Source organism: Nuphar pumila, chromosome 2, assembly GCF_984573655.1.
Source record: "Nuphar pumila chromosome 2, dmNupPumi1.hap1.1, whole genome shotgun sequence".
Lineage (NCBI taxonomy): Eukaryota > Viridiplantae > Streptophyta > Magnoliopsida > Nymphaeales > Nymphaeaceae > Nuphar > Nuphar pumila.
In genome coordinates, this window is record NC_143250.1 from 7,545,094 (window position 1) to 7,562,569 (window position 17,476).

At 36.8% G+C, this 17,476-nt stretch overlaps 1 protein-coding gene across 1 annotated transcript; it reads right to left on the reverse strand.

The window, feature by feature from the left end:
* Positions 1-3,098: 3,098 nt before the first annotated feature.
* On the reverse strand, positions 3,099-17,137 carry LOC149844624 (putative beta-1,3-galactosyltransferase 3). Its single transcript, XM_089997272.1, has 11 exons — positions 16,780-17,137; positions 11,400-11,493; positions 11,149-11,213; positions 10,819-11,030; positions 10,661-10,724; positions 9,562-9,634; positions 8,974-9,094; positions 4,816-4,903; positions 4,604-4,729; positions 4,416-4,525; positions 3,099-3,616 (listed from the first exon to the last, which is right to left on the reverse strand). Exons 1-11 carry the CDS (start codon positions 16,890-16,892, stop codon positions 3,468-3,470), a joined length of 1,215 nt encoding a protein of 404 aa, XP_089853398.1. The 5' UTR covers positions 16,893-17,137; the 3' UTR covers positions 3,099-3,467.
* Between the last annotated feature and the right edge of the window lie 339 nt (positions 17,138-17,476).

Here is a 17,476-nt window from a genome sequence, read left to right on the forward strand (position 1 = left end):
AACATAAAGATCTTGAGTGTAGTGTCTTCACTTTCCACACTTTAAGTGGGCTTCTGCACTGACTGCCCTCCATCTTTGGCTGACAGTCTGTCACTTGTGGGCCCAAAAGCATACGGAGGGCAGCCAGGTGCAGAGGCACAACACTCAAAGTGTGTCATGTGATGGCACCTGATCCTGGGTCTTGCTTTTCTTCCATGGGAATGGGAATGAAGAAAGCGGGTTAGGCGGAGCCCTGTTTTTTCTGTTAAAAAAGGAGGATGACAAAGAATGGTTTAATGGGTTGTTGGCGCAGTCATCTCAATGATGCATTTCTTTTGGCTCTTATTTGGGATGAAAGTAAGGATGGCAGTGGACCAAGGGAAACCGGCTCCACGCTGCCTCGCCCCGTTTGGATCGTGGATAAAAGACGTAAAATGGGGATGGCCGTGGGGATATTAAAATCAAAACCCTGGTGATGGAGGCCGGGATGGACTTATGCGTTCTTTTGCCTCATCCTTAATCCCGGTTAGTAAAATAATTAAAATACCTTTCGATGGTTCGACCTTCTTCTTTAGGGATGGCAGTAGACTTGTAGAAAATGGGGCCCCGCCTCGCCTCGTTTGGACTGAGGATGGAAGACATGAAACAAGGATAATGGTTAAAATCAAAACTCATGCGAGAATGAAAGATAATTTTTTGAGACTTGTCCCCCGCACCCTCCTTGGTCCACTGCCATCCCTAGATGAAAGGAACTCGAAAAGCAAAATAAGTCCTTGAAACTTCATGAACTGAACTCTTTGTGATATTAATAATATAGTTTCTGCGTCAGGTTGTTGCCACCAGCGTTGTCCCATGAATCTTTTTTCGTTTTCTTAATATAGTCTAGGAAAAATTGCTTGGCTAATCAAGTTCATTGCCAACGGCCATCATGTTCAAGTATGTGTCAAGTACCTAATGTTCAAGAACCTATGCACTATTATATAACATAAAATATAATATATAATAAGAATTAAACATATTAGGCCCTCTTCTCTCGTTATGCTCCGTTAGGCCTCAATACTTTGAAATATTTTTTGATATATTTGAATTATTAGATGTGTTTAGCATACTCGATTTAGTGAAAATCGGCTCTTGGATCATGTTTTTCTGATGAAAAAATGTATTTTTATAAACTGAAAAAAATTGATGCCTCCGTGGCCATTGATTTTGGATCACCGAAAAAGCCTGTATACAGATCAGATTTCGGTGATCCAAAAGCCAGTTAACACTAAACAAAACATATAGATCAGTGTTAGATGTGAGAAAAAATACCAAAAACTATGATTTTTGAAGGAGCCTAATGGGGGCAGAACAAGCCCATTACTCATATATAAATTTTATATAATTTAATATATATTATATATTATATATTATATATTATATATTATATAATTGTCTCGGCTTGATTATGCCCATATAAGAGTCTCAACGAGTTAGGTTTGGTTCGGACCCAGGTAGAATCAAACCCATACCTAATTTGAGATTATGGTACCAGGTCTAGACCCGAACTCACCGTAAGAGAAACCATACCCGTATTCTATAAGGAAGAATGGAAGGCAGAGCGTCTTGTGAAGGCTGACTGAGTTTACTCCCTGATGTGTATGGGAGACCTCAAGGATTCCATCAACTTAGTGACATTCACGAATGACCTTTACCGGATGAGCGGACCTCCCAAGAGCTTTTTTTCCATAATTCCTTTTCAACTTTTTTTTTTAAAAGGCAAGCTTGGGTTATTCAGACCTCCATCAGTTATTCAACGTACCATTGGGTTTTGAACCTGCAACGTCCCACCACAAGGAGACGTGGACTGACAGCTCCTACCAACCATGCGGAGCAAACTGTTGGTAGTTGATGACATGACTTTAACTGAGCATTTTGCTAGAAACCGAGTTTTGGGAATTTAGCCAGTCACAAATATCAGCATCATGATCTTGGCTAACAAAAATATCGTGATAAATTGAAATATTTGGAAAAGCATGAGAAAATCTTTACATGTGAAATTTTATTAAAAAGACAAACACGGAATCCAATGAGATAGCTAGATGGTTGGGTGGCAATATCATAACCGTGGGGTTCTCATGATAGAATTTTTATCAAATGGATTCAAGAACATCATTGATATTCATGACTCCGGTTTTTATGTCAACATATCACTACTCCAAAGAAAGCGTTTGCCCTTCGCTGCTTCCGCACTACCTTACAGAAAAAATGATGGCATGACCAACTTGTGCTTCAAGCATCAATCCAGTAATACAGCTGCTGGCGTTGTGTAAAGTTACTTTAGATTCTTTATAAAATGGCTTGTACATGCAAATTTCCTAAACAATCTTGAGTGGGCATGGGAGCTGCTTTCTTAAATTCAAATAAAATTTACTGTACAACCAAAGGTTTACTTGTTGATAAGGAGAAAATCGGCTTGGGATCATGTTTGACCTTTCAGGTAAGGGTCGGCATCAGACCAACCCAGCCTGGCCCGATCTGAGGCCATGAGGAACTAACAGGCCCGACCTAGACCCAAGCCTGCTGAAGCCTGAGTTGGCTTCTGCCACTTTTGGGCTGGGCTGGAGGCTCAACAGGCAACGGCCTAGGTTGGTGGGGTCAGGCCCTTTAAGCCCGAATACTAAACAGGCCAGGCTCCATTGAGATCTTATTTTGGCCCTACCTGAACCCAGCCTGTTTACTAGTCCAGCCAGGCTAGGCCAAAATCTTATCCGGCTCAGACTGCAGTAGGCAGCCCAACCCCAGGATCTGGCACCCGGCCTGATGCCCACCCCTCTTTGAGGCCATGACTACATTTCATGCATGCCATGCAACCATATGTACAAAACAAAAGACGTAGCATCACTGTGAGGACAAAAAGGGGGGGGAGAAAGAAAAAAAGAGCAAAAGAGAAAAAGCAGTATATGCTGATTGGTGGAGAAAAGTATTCATATGCAAGATTCAGATTCTGTAAACAAGATGTGCATGAGCAACGATCTGTGGATGAATTCTTTCATCCATTTCCAGCCTCCCTCACTTTTTCAATGTGCTCACATGACCAATGAATGTTAATTAAAGGAAAAGAAGTGTGCAAAGGCAAGGCCTGCAAATAAGAATTGTACATAGGCAGTGGATCTAGTAATCTCACATACAGCAATATATCTCTAAGCAAAACTGCTTCAGGAGTAATAGGTAAAATTAATGCTTATTGTGCAACCCGTAGACTCTGTAGAAAGAATTACAAGATGGCATCCATGAATGTAAAGAATGGTTACAACTTACAAGCACTTCTACTTCTGCACCAATTTAGGGTCTTTTCGGTTAAAAGGAAACGGACCCGTCGTGGTCTGCTCTATTTAACACATATTGAGTTACATACATTCCTTGCAAAAGATGCAAAAACTACAGAGCTTTTCTGCAAGCCTTTTGCGTAGTTTGGTAGGGATGCCAGCTCCCCAGCGGCTTTGAACTCAGAAAATTGCACTCCATATTGCGCCCTCACCTTCGCCACATCGCTGGTGAACTTCTTTTATCCTGTCAGCGGAGTTGCATATGCCACTACATCTCCAGTCAAACGAGGCAACACATATATTTCCAGCTTGGGCTTTCCACTCACAGTCTGCAAGGCATATGTAAGGTTACTCCAGACTACAGAGCATTGGACCATCCAATGGTGCACTCAATGCAAATGAGAGGTGAGTTATGCATTGTTAATTTCTCAAATAGCAAGTGCAAAACATGCAAGAGTTGTGAAATTTCACAAACGAAAACGATAGTTCATTAGATAGTGTGTGCTCGATCCTTAAGAATGTATACCATAAGAAGTGGTTAAAGGATAAAAAACATGGACTACAGACTTTATATGTGAGTGGGAGTTAGATAAAACTATGGTAATCTTTTACATCATGCAGAAAACGGGAAGACTACCAAGGAACTGCTACTGACAATGTTTTCCTTAACATTCAGGCAACAAGGCGCAACCATCAAAAAACTAAAGGCAATGACAGCAGATTCCAGAAGTACTGGAACCCAAAGATGACGACTCTTTACTGAGTATATCGCTTACTATGGAGGAGTTCAACATAGTAAAGAAAAAAAAGAAGGGAAAATAAGATTTAAAACTCACAAATTTGTTATTAACAATCAATTTTCATTTCAAAGAAGTTTGCCAGAAGAAATTCAGTGAAGTCTATGCTTTGACAGGTATTTGGATTAGTTAATTCAGTTAAGCAATATCCAATTATCCATGTTCCACATTGAGAAAGAGGATTTCTAATCAATTCTCAATGTCAGTAATAAACCCACTCAATTAACTTGGAAAAACCACTCTTAATTGAAAAACAGCACCCCTCTTTTGGACCATGCCAGAAAATCAACTTCGAAGCTCTGAAAATGAGCTACTATAGGAAGCATCTTACCTGGTGGGGTACCACAACAAAGTCTGCGATCATCAATATGCTCTACATCCAATCCTATAAACCAAGAACCCAATGAAACATCCTCATTTGCATACTTGTGCAGCACGTGCCTGAAATTTAAATGTGGTAATATTGTGTTACAGACAGTACATAAAAAAAATAACAGTATATAGAGATATTTCACTTACTGATTAATTGATATATATGTTGCCAAGTCCTTCGAAATGGCATACAATTGACCAGTCGCGTGCCTGAAATACTTATTCCCCTCCTCACCAAACTTCCAATACTCAGGCTCATGGTATCTGACACCCCTGTCAAATGACAATTGCAAATAAGAGGTTCAAATCAAACAAAATATCATCAAAATTGCCATCAAAATAAACTGAAGATATCTTACTTCTGTGCAAGGACAGGACCAGATTTCATGCACCCTATATAAACTCGAGGCTTTGAACGATGCCTAGTCAATGTTGTTCCAAGCGTTGCTGCAGCAATATCATAGCATAAACAGTATAATAAAACACACTGAACAAAACCTGAATTTCATTAAAATCAGATACGATTGAGGTCATACACAGACTGGATTTAATGCAATTCTTTCTTCTTTTTTGGCTAGGCCAAGGGAAAAAAACATAACCAACTGCACATTGGCAGGTCTCTGGTTGGTAAAACCCTTGATGTACCCCTTGCCCACCAAGGAATACACCCAGCTTCAACCTTGCAGCAAGGGACAACCACCAACAACCCCTCACTCCCTCTCCCCCAAACTGAGGCTGTCCCGTGTCAGGTGACAAACCATGATTTTCCCAAGACAGAAAGGAGGAGCGCTCGTGTGCATTTAAGCAATACTTTAGTAGTGAAATTCATGCAAAAAATTTCAAATTTAGTAGCTGTTTCACTTGAGAACTTCTAAGGAAACCCAAGGTGGCTTATAGGCTAAATAAAAACGAAAAAAAACCTAAAATCCCCATGAGGTAATAAAACCTAGGGAAGAAAGAAAGTTATGAAGACTAAACTTTCTTCGAGACTATATTTCTTATTTTTTTTCTCAGTCTATTCTTCCTACTTTCTTTTAGTTCTCTTTGGTCCATGTTCCTCTTCTTTACTTCATTTCTTTCTCTAGCTCTACTCTTGTTTCTTTATTTCCTTTTGGCTTTTCTTGTTTTCCTCCATTATTTTATTCTTTTTCTTTCTTTATTCTGTTTTCTTACCTTTTCATTTTCCTTTCTTCTCTTCATCCATTTTTCTTTTGTCTTCTGTGTTTCTTATTTTTCATTCCTCTTCCCACCCTTTCTTCTTTCTCTCCTTTCTATCGTCTTCTTTCACCTCTGTTTCATCTTCTACTGCCACATTTGCTTTTTTATCTTTTCCTCTTTGTATCTCATGTCCTCTTCTCATTCCCCTTTTCAATATTTGTGTCCCATCTGGACAACAAATTCTGGCAGCTACATGGATTATTTAAATTACCAAATATGCATTGCTCCATCAGACATGGAAGGTCAAGAATTCTCAAGATACTTCTGTTCAAGCACCCATACAATAGTTAAGTTCCTCTTAGATATAAGTTTTCCATTTTCTTAATATGTTAGAGACAAATAGAGTTTAGTAGCTTATGTGACTTTAATTTTAATTGTTTTCCTTGTTTCTTTTGCATATGTTAAGAGTTGAACATAATCTAGAGAGGGGACCACAGATACCCAAAGAGTGGTTTCATATTTTAAGATATCTCAAGTGTATAATAAGGAATTCACTAATGCCTGATTAAAGATTTTCAAGTTCTTATAATGTTTGATAACATATACTTCTGCTGAAAATGAAGTATTATGACTCCAGGTTAGCATTATATTCCATACTATCTTTTTTACCAACACTAAAGTTTCCATGGGAGTTTGAAAATACAAAAGTTCACACATATAGCCAAAACATTTAAGAAAACTATCATAAAATCTTAAAATGTTCTTTGCACACTTTCAACCTTCTGACACAATATATAAACTCCATTAGCTTCAAAGGAAAATTAGCTAAAAATAACAACTTCACATAGCAGTGATGCTTTATTTATTTAAAAAATAAGTCGTAGCCGTATCTTTGCCTGGTTAAGATGGGTCAGAACAGTGTTGGTCATACTCCATTGTCATCAAGAAACTTACACAAATATGAGCATACAAGAAAGTTTAGAACCTCATGATATGATACAAAGTCCATTTGTTTATATAGGATGCAAAGAACATTTTTATATTCCTAGAAACATGAGGATTTTGTCTGAGAAACCAAAATAGTTTTCCAGAACGAAGGTGTACAGAATTCTTGGGTATCCCAAGTATGGGACAACATTCAGGAAAACCTATTCTGCTTAGCAGTGTTATTAAAAACGCGCCTCAAGGCGCAAAAAGCGCGCCTCGCCTCAAGGCGAGGGGCTTTGTGCCTTGAGGCGCAGGCATAAGGCGCAAAAGCCCTGAGGCGCACGCCTCATACGCCTTGAGGCGTACGCCTCAGAGCGAGGCGCGCCTCAAGGTGAGGCGTACGCGCCTCAAGGTGAGGCTTTTAATAACACTGGTTTTGTCCTATTGAATTTTCTCTCCAACTTTTTCTAACTTTTATGCAGTGGGAGTCCAACTCAAACACCAATCTTTTGCAAGTTGTATGAAAACAGTAAACCCCCTTATGAAATTAAGAACTAAGTGGGTAATTAACTTTATCCTATGTCATTAGCAAATTATACTCTCCAACAGCTAGCATATGCCATCTGAATCTCTCTATATATAATCCATAGATACATGCCTATCGAAGAAGGAAATTATATAATTGATTTTCATGCCCACTTTTCCCCTTCAATAAAGTGATCACTTATATGTTCATCATATCCACATTCACCTTTTTACACAGAATTAATACCAGGATTCTCTTATCGATCTATTATTATCTCCACTCCAAAGTGCTCCCTGTGGTGTGTCTGTTCATATGTGCTTTGTGAGAATCTTTGTATAGGTTTAATCGTTCAACTTTAATTAGTTTGTCCTGGAATTTACTATTCAAGTCATAAGCAATAAGTTAGATTCACTTTTAGTAAGATTAGAAGTGTAGTAGACTATTATACAAGAATTTAAAGATGGGCCAACAATAGGCCAATTTTCTGCTCAGACTTAAATCTTATTCTACAAAAATAATGGATATATAGGTATATATATAGAAACATCATCCCTAGGATTAGTTAAATAACTAGATCTTAGAAAAGGGTGTCACGTTAATGAAAGTGTCACGGTTGTTTCACTGCAGTTTATACAACTGTAACAGTTGAACTGTTCTTGCTTTCTCAATAGCATCCACACTGGGAGTGTTGTATTTTGCACGCTGTCTCATAAAAAGATGCAAATCACAGTTGGATCAGTAAAGAGAACCATAGTTTCACTGGTTACTTAGCTTATAGAAACGTAGTTTTCAACACATAATTTGACAAGTATAACTAATTCAGGAATCAAATCCAATAGTCTAACTTCAAGCACATGGTATAGGTTTGGGAATATATAGGATTCTGGCTAATTGTATTGGTTCGCTTCTTATGTCATAAAAAAATATCAGATCTCTTTTCATGTTGGGGATCCCTCTCATGTCTTCTTTACCCTTTTACTTTACTTTATTTAGAGTTTCCATTCATTGGCCAGAACACTGTGTGCACATGCAAACAAACTTATTTTATGGCATAATAATGTAAATGCTCTTGATACTAAGTATTTAATCAATTTTATCAATCTTTAATTATTCCACAATACAATAACTAAGTTGTTTGTGGCTAAATTTACTTCTACTGCCATGGTTTGATGTTAGGTGTATGATATACTGTCATGGTTTGATGTTAGGTTTTATACGTTAATCTCATATTTTTTAGAATAATCTCATATATTTTAATTTCTTTTAGTTAATCTCATATATTTTCCAGTTATGTAATCAATTTTTTAGTTACTTTTATATGTTAATCTCATATTTTTTAGAATAATCTCATATATTTTAACTTTTATAGGTTAATCCCATATATTTTAACTTTTGTAGGCTAATCTCATATATTTTTTAGTTATGTAATCAGGTTTTAGTTACTTTTATATGTTAATCTTATATTTTTTAGTACTTATTTGACATTTTCTATTTCTTATTGGTTGTCAATTTCATCAATAACGCATTTCTTTATTTATTTGTATTTTTAGATATTTTTTTATAATTTTTTAAAAGTTTTCAAAAAAATTTTTTGAGGCTTACGCTTTACGCCTCAAGGCTTACGCCTCGCCTCGGTTTTTGGTTGAGCGCCTCGCTACGCCTCAACGCTTTTCACAACACTGCTGCTTAGTTTGGCTTTTGCTTTGATTTAGAAAATCTCGCTCTTTCAAAAGAAAAGTGCAGTTCAGCTTCAACCTCACAAAATCTAATCATTCTTCAAAAGGTTTCGTACTTCTCATTCAAATAATTGAAGGGAGGAAAAAAACTTTCCAAACTTCAAAATATATACCAGTTTCATCTGCATCTATGGAACAGAAGGGAATTAGGGATCCAGTTATCTCATTACCTATGTTCACATGGACATCGTCATCAACCTTGATGTAGAAGTCTGCATCCCACATTGCAACAGCAGTCGCAAAATATATCTTTGTCTTTGCAGATAATTCAAGGTATCCTTCAACATGGTCCTACATGCAATATAAAGATGCATCACATATCCGCATCAGCAAAGATAATATGAAGTGCACCAAGAACTTGAAGAGAGAGTGGAGATAAAGCTGAAAAATGAGATGTGGACCAAACAAATAACAAAAGCCTGAGGAAATAAGTCAGCAGCATCCAGCAAATGAAATACTTAAAAAGTGGGGAAAGAAAAGAAAAAAGATTTGGTAACAACTGAGATTTTCAATGGATTAATGCTTACTGCTAGAGTCACAACCAATATCAGTTTGCACAAACCAAATCTATATTTGGCAGTAGAATTATTTGGGGATTGAAAGAAATGCAACTGTAGTGTAACAATAAATAGCACAAAGGAGAAGAAACATACTTTCCCATCATGCACACACAAGAACAGACATATATCTATCTATACCTACATGCATACATATATATATACATATACACATATAGATATATTGAGAGAGAGAGATACCAGCCTGAGAAAATCCCCATGTTTCTTATCCTCGGCTTCAATGGCTTTATCTAAAATGCCACCAGGTGTAGCACTGCAGACACCAAATCCATTACCAGTTGTAAATGTTTTAATTCATGAAAGACATAAAAGCACTTTTAGAGAGTGCAAAATTAAGCAAATATTAACAAATCCTGATGTTAGTACTTTAAGGTGTGTTTCAATCCCTCGAATCTCAGTTCTGGTTGAGATCCGAGGAACCAGGTCCGCCGTAGTTATGCACCTACAGTAGAAGCGAATGCAAAGATCATAGATGAACTCTAGCACTTAACATACATGAAGAGGTGTTTGTGTGTGTGCACCTGTATGTTCATAAACAATGGATCATAGCACTACACAGAACAGATCTAGAACTATGTGAAATTACATAACAGCACAACATACAAGAACTCAACAAGCATCAAAAGGAACTATGTCAAGTTACATAACAGCACAACATATAAGAACCCAAGACTAACATAAGATCCAAAGGAAGGGGTGGGGGGGGGAGGGAGGGAAGGCAGGAAGGGGACTATGATAATAAAATTTTGAGTTTTTTCATAATTATCCCTATCTTAAGGGCCTATAGACAAATCCATCCCTGCCTTTTTAAATTTTTCAAAAAGATCCCTACATTTTTCAACGTTAGAACGGTTATGTTCTTGAAGGGATCTTTTTGAATGGCTAATGAAAAGTTAGAACATTTCTTGGAAAATGCAAAAAAGTTAGGGTGAACTTGTCTACAGACCCATAAGATAGGGATGATCATGGAAAAAACCCTACAATTTTCTATGTGAACATGCAAGTATCAGAAAGATGGCACAAGGAGTTAAACAGTGTTCCTGTTCATAGTTTCTGAACAATAAACATGCCTACTACACAGATTGGAAGCTTATCTCCACACAGATGCGAAAGAAACACTACTTTAAAAGCGAATGCTTTGTGTAACAAATATCTTAAAAGATATGCACTTTTTCAAGGATACAGGCTGATGCCTGAAAGTGGCAATAAATTAAAAAAAACAGTAGAGATATAAACAGAAGCACTGAACTATAGGAGGTAAAATATATTGGATGCTCACCTATGGCCAATGACAAAGCGCACAATGATGCCTTTCTCTTCCTCAAGCTTCTTCCGCTTTTCACCTAATTTTAAAACATGTAACACATAAATTCCATGGAATTAGAATCATAGCTGGCCATGACTTGGCCCAAGAGAATATTTCATAATGTTATGAACCTTGAGGCATCCAAGTATCTCTAACTGAATCTCTTCGTTTGCGGCTACTAAAGGCAGTGTTTATCCCAACAACCATTAGATACTGCCGCTTCCCACTTGTCTCTGTAATCTTTGGGTTTTCAGAAATAGGAGATCCGTTAAGTACTGACTCATGTGCTGCCCTGGCAGCTGCTAATTCCATCTCAAGATTTGAAACTGTTTTATCCAGTGTTCTGCAATAAAGCATTTAATGTGTGCTTTGAATGTGTGCATGGTCAAAGTTAATAAAAAGACCTCAACTATTTCACATCATAAGAAGTTCAACTATATGAAGAGTCTAGCTTAACATACTGGATAGCATGATGAGTCTTTGAAACTTCCCCAAGGATGTCTTTTGGATCTTCCTTCTTCTGGTTCTGATTGAAAAAAGAGGAAACATATAGCAAGATCAGTTGCATAACATTAAAAGTTTCAAAATTGGAAGCTAAAAGGACCAAAATTGATGGAAGGAAATAAAGCACATTGTCTTGTCAATAAGAAATAAACCAATCTACTCAGATTACAAGAACTGGACAAAGTAAAAGTTCAAAGGAACTACTTACCGCTTTCTGGTCACATCCTTCTGAAATCAAGTTAAGTTTTTCCTCAACAGCAGTAACCCTACTTATGTCTTTGGTTTCAGGTACATTCCACATTCTGTTTTGGGAGAAAGAAAAATTATTATGTTACTACAAATTATGATGCATAGGATACACTTTTTCTTCCTGAATAGAGGATAAATAGTTGCATTTTTTAACTTAAGAAACTGACCACATAATGAAATATGCTAATGAGGTCCTAAAGTTTTCAGAAAACAGGACATTTCCAATTAGGAAAAAGATGTATATTGTAATAAATAGTCAAACATGGGGAATCTAAAATATAACATTCTCTGGCTGTCATTGGAAGAAAATCTGTCGACTTAGACAATCCTGTCTAAAATGGATGAAGGATAAACCAGTAGATGAAACCTATGTCACAAGGACAAGAGGACGCATGACACGGATTTGACACGCAAGTTAAAAACTTTTTTGGAAAACAGGACACGAGGACATGGGATTTTTGAATTTTTAATCAACAAAAACTATATTTTTAATTCTTTAATATTAAAAATGGGTTTTTTATTGAAATAATACTTAAATTTTAAAATCATCAAAATAATAATAAAATGTTAATGGTATGTGTCATTGTCAGTGTCCGCTCGTGTCATAGGGGACATGCCACCAAAATGGTGTGTCCCTATGACATAGGATGAAACACGTCAAGTAATATGATAGAGGCAAGCATAGTTGGCAATCTCGGTACTTGGTCTCACATCGGCCAACTTGGCTCAATGACTTGCACAAGATGAATTGATGACTCAGAAAATTCATGGTAAAATATAAGAAATTATTTACACATTAATTCATTGTTAATATTATATCCTATATGAAAAATAGATATAAAATAGGAATCATTAGCTGACCAAAACTCGGCGCATATACAGGTATTGTATTTTGAGAAAACTCGGTCAAGTCATAGGATAACTCATGGCTAGGGTTGAATCAAATAAGTAGACTTATAAAAAGCCTAGTCATGCTTGACTCAACTTGCTAAATGGCCAATCCAAGTGACCCAGTTGAGTCAAGGAAATTACCAGTCGAATTTGCCAACCAACCCCAAGGAATTCATCATTTTGTCACCACCAATCAAGAAAACAATAATGTAGAAAAAAAGCACCAGTTCTTCGAAATGGTTCTTCCAAAACAGAAATTGCAGTAAATGCACTACCATGACGGAAATATCTATAAAATCTAATATTCCTATTACTAGATATATTGAAAATGAAAAAAACCCATATTAGTTTTTCTTTCCTTATTCCATTAGCATCATATGTTTATAACCGACCAGCACGTAGAGACAAGTTTTAAGTAATTCACATTTTATGACAGCTGATTTGAGGCTAACCTAATTAGCACTGCCTAACAATAGGTTAATTAACTTTTGGTTGGCAAACTAGGAGTTCCTACGCATGCTTGCAAATTTGCAATAGTCACCATTACCAGTATCAGACATTATCAGCAACACAATCTTTGGGGACAGCTAAAACTATTTGTTAATTGTTTCTCAAAGAAACATATAAGTCTTAGTAGCTTTAAAAATAATTTCAAAAAAAATATACAGAAAAAAACTGTTATTAGGAAATTAAATTTGTCAAGAAGATGTCATCATAATACTATCATAAGAATTCCCCAGTATAAATGGCATTAGATCCAATTCTGGCATTGATAAAATCTTTTAAAAGTTTTGCTTTAAATTAAGATGTTTTTAGCGCATTAATCAGTTCTCTTTTAATGGTGACTTGCATTTACTGAAAGTTATAATAAATTCAGTTACCCTCTAATGGCTGATATGGCATTTACTGAAGTCATTTAGATGCTTGCACTGCCATGTCCACAACTTGCAGCCACTCCATAGCAAGCACCACAAGTTACAGAAGAAACCATGATTAATGAAATAAATTCTGTTATCTCCTCTAATGGTGACTATAGCATTTATTGAAAGTTATAATAAACTCAGTTATCTCCTCCAATGGTGACTATGGCATTTACTGAAAGCTACTTGGGTGCTTGCACTGCCACATCCACAAGAACCTCCAGCCACTCTATGGCAAACAGCATAAGTTACAGACAAAACCATGACCGATATGCTATGTCATATGGGTGCGGGTATGGGTGTGACATAGGTGCAGAGCAATTTCAAAAATGTTGGACATGGGGACACGACTATATATATATATATATATATATATATATATATATATATATATATATATATTGTAAATTTTAAAGCAAAAATAAAAAAGTAATTCTATTGAAGTAACAACACAAACTTACCAAAATATAACACATAAAGAAGCTTCTGAGTGTGATAACAACAAAACTTATCATAAATGGACAAAAATAGACTCTGTCAAAATTGACCGAGTCCAAAATTAATTTTAATAAATGGACAAAAATAGACTAGGTCGAAGTTGACTGAGTCCAAAATGTGGACGGACTCGGCCCCAGTGTGTTGACCGAGTCCGACACTTAGTTGACCGTGTCCGCCCCGTGTCCGAAGCCGAACCCGTGTCGGGGCATGTCGACGCGGGTGCGTTGATCTTTTAGCCGAGTCCGTGTGACTTAGCTAATATGCATTTATGAAAGCAATTGACATCACAATGCAACAGCCACTACATTTTACAGTACATATTATGGAGAAAATGATCATCTTGTAAATTATTCCATCAATGTCCATATGCATCAACTAGATTGCATATTAGAAACATTCACATGTCACTGGCGATGTCATTCTCGGAAACTTCATTCTTAAAGGTCAAAGATAGGAAGAAGGCCCATTTTTTTCAGGATTGAATCACCTCCTGGTGAGGTATACTCTGCTCTACTTGGATCATTTTGAAAGCATTCAAAGTGATGACTGTTTTCCTTTGAGTTTTAAAGCGTGGAGCAATAAGTAACTGTTTGCTCTCTTAAACATGCCACAACTGTAAAAAGTTGCAAATTTTGAGTTTTTGGAACCTCCAAATGCTTTCATGGATAACCTTATCAATGACAATCTATATCCCGGAATATGTGTTAGTGATGAAGAAACTTGATGAAGCTGCTCATAAAGAGATATCCCATTGCAGAGATTTCCAAATTGCCCGAACCCATACTTTGTAAACAGTTATATGATATATTGCAAAGAAATCTGAAGAACTAGCAATACCATCTGACAAAAAAAATTCTCCTAGGCAAATGCTACAGGAAACACAAGTGGAAAAGGGACAACTGAGATAGCTGGATGGCTAGGTCACACAATCATAACCAATGGGTCTTGAGTTCAAATTCATGGCAGTTATCCCTGAGCTTGCCTACCAAATAAATAAATAAATAAAAGAAAGGTTGCCAAGCTGTACCATTTTCAGAGAAAAAGCAATTCCTCTGAACCATTTCAGTTCTAACTGTATCCTGGTAATCTAAGTTCCTTCACATCAGATTGAATCCTTATATAAAAATCATTTTTTCAAGATGTTATTTCCTACCATACAAGTGTCATTCACAAAGATGGCCAGGCTTCTCTGTTTTACATACGCTCTGTTTCTAACCCATTACAATATAAAATTAAAACTCTTGAGCATTCTTTTGAAGACCAATTCAAAAAAATCATCCACGGCCTTTTCTTCTTTCCTTTCATTGAAAAACTAAGAATAATAAACAATAAATTTTCCACTTCACGGTACCAGATGTAATTGATACCCTTTCTGGTAAGGCTCTCATCCTTTTCTTCAATGCTTCTCCCTTATGACAGTATAAGGGCTACTTGCAGAATGATCGTGTTTCCCTTACCTAGCTCAAGGCTCTCTTAGCACATTAAATCAATAGATGATGGAGGTGAGAGACCGTGAAAGAGAATGAAAGACTGAATAGAGCATGTGCAATGTTTGAGGAAAGAAAGTTAAAAAAGAAAAATCTAGATCAGTAATCTAATATTATACAAATAGCTTCAACTTAGTCTCTACATTCAGTTAACTTTGTAAAAGAGTAGGAGAAACATCAAACAAATTTCGTAACTAAGCAAGCAGATAAGAGCATTCAGCACAGATCAGGAACAACTTTTCAAAAGAAGGAAACTGAAAAGACCAAGAAATATGACACAAAGAAAGGATATAAAGATGCAGTACATCCAAATCTCTTAAGGATGTGAAAACATCTATTAAGGAATGGCCAAAAGAACACTATAAGAGTGAAAATGAATTGAAAACATTTCTAATGATTTTCACTGAGGAAATTGAATCACATCACTCGTTTATTCAAATCAATGATAAGCATTATTTTAGTTTTCCACTTCCGACAGATTGGAAGAGACATGACAAACACATCTTGACTGTTAAGTAATTAATGCTAGATCATTTATCAGAAAAAAAATAATTGCTGTAAATTACACCGCAGTATGGACTTAAAATGGCGGTTAACTTCATGATAAAAGTACAGCTTAAAAAAGCTGAGTTCTATCCCTTAACAGGTCCGGAGATATGCTGTTGCTTAGCCATCAAAGTTCCAGTAGTTATTGATTCAATCAACCCAGATCAATACACTTGCAGCTTTTTTGTGCAACACAGTTACAAGATAAATCCTGGCATCAATTTGGTAATTTTTTTTATATAACAGCAAAATTTTCCATATGTCAACCACAATCAAGATTTTCTTGACATTTTTAATACCCTGCGGAACTATTCACCAAGTCCCCGGTAAAAGGAAAGAATCAGAACAAATCATGTTGTTCAGATATTGAATTTCTGGCATTCAGTCATCGAAAGAAGATAAGCAAACACTCGAGCACAAATTTGGGATCTACAGAAAATTCCACTAGTTCTCCAATGACCTTGTCAGGGAAAGATGACATGACAAAAAAGAAAAGCAAACAGAAGGGTAATGAAGTTCCAGATCTAAACTACCTGTGCGGGGATGAATTTATGCTATGATTTGAAGTTTAAAGAAATAAAACTTGTCCCTAATCAGGATCAGTCCTGAAAGAGCCATTTATGGTAAATGATGGGCAAACATAAGTCAAGTAACTCCACGGAGAGAATCACAAGTCTGGGCAAAACAAAACCACCTAAAAGAAACTCAATTTAGATCAAGCACAAGCACATTTCTTTTCCAACCAAAAGCCCCACATTACCCATTAAACATGATGATAAGAAGATCAAAGGCCCCCGACCCCAGAATGCCCAATAAACCAATCGACAAATCTGGAGCTCAAAACACACATGAACAAACAAAACAAGAACCGAAACACCCACCAAACTAAAGACTAACCAAAACCCACATCCAAAATCGAATAAAAAATTGACAAGAAAACAAGGACAATGGTATCACAAAAAAGAACACCAACAAAGAAATAAACGAGAAAACTTGCCTGTTGGTGAAGAGCAGCCCAGCACAGAAGCTCACCAGACAGAGGAAAAGGGTCCATCTTTTCGACACCACGTTCCGGGAGGCTGAATCAGCTCCTCTGCTCTTCCAAGACATCCTCTCTCTCTCTCTTCCTCTCCTTAATCTTCATTAAACAGCATTTCACAACCAAATTTCCGCAATCAATCAAAAGAAGGCTTAAAAAGAAGCATTCATCTCAAATTGGGATGTGGGTGGACGGATTTGACGTCCCCCAGATTCACCAACTAGTAATCATTCGCTCGCGTCAACAACAAGAGTAGCAATTGAGCGGAAAGACAATGATGATAAAGTCAATCTTCCTTTCGGGAAGATGGTTTTGTAACAATGATGGTATTGAATCTGATGGTGATGAGAGAGAGATGGGGGTTCAGCAAAAAAAGGCCAGGTGGGCCAGAGAAGAGAAGTGGAAAAAGCTGATAAAGGGGCAGAAGAGAGTATGGTCTGGGGAGGAAGCAAAACGGACGCAAGAAAACAAAAGGACTCTTGGACGGTCGGGTTTTGTTACTGCTCTCACTGCGCCGACGTTGAACAAAAAATAAACCCATCAACTACCCTCCCACTCGTTGTAATGACCGAAAACGCCCCCACGTCCCTTTTGTCCAAATTTATATATATATATTCAAAATTCAGACTATGTGATCTATATGATTGTTTTTATA

Bases quoted from the DNA above. Each gene is read 5' to 3' on its own strand.
- LOC149844624 (XM_089997272.1), bottom strand. From the start codon at position 16,892: ATGTCTTGGAAGAGCAGAGGAGCTGATTCAGCCTCCCGGAACGTGGTG. The intron at 11,214-11,399 runs GTAAGTAGTTCC...TTTTTCAATCAG, and splicing joins AAGGATGTGACCAGAAAGCG to AACCAGAAGAAGGAAGATCC. The intron at 9,095-9,561 runs GTATCTCTCTCT...TATTGCATGTAG, and splicing joins ATGGGGATTTTCTCAGGCTG to GACCATGTTGAAGGATACCT.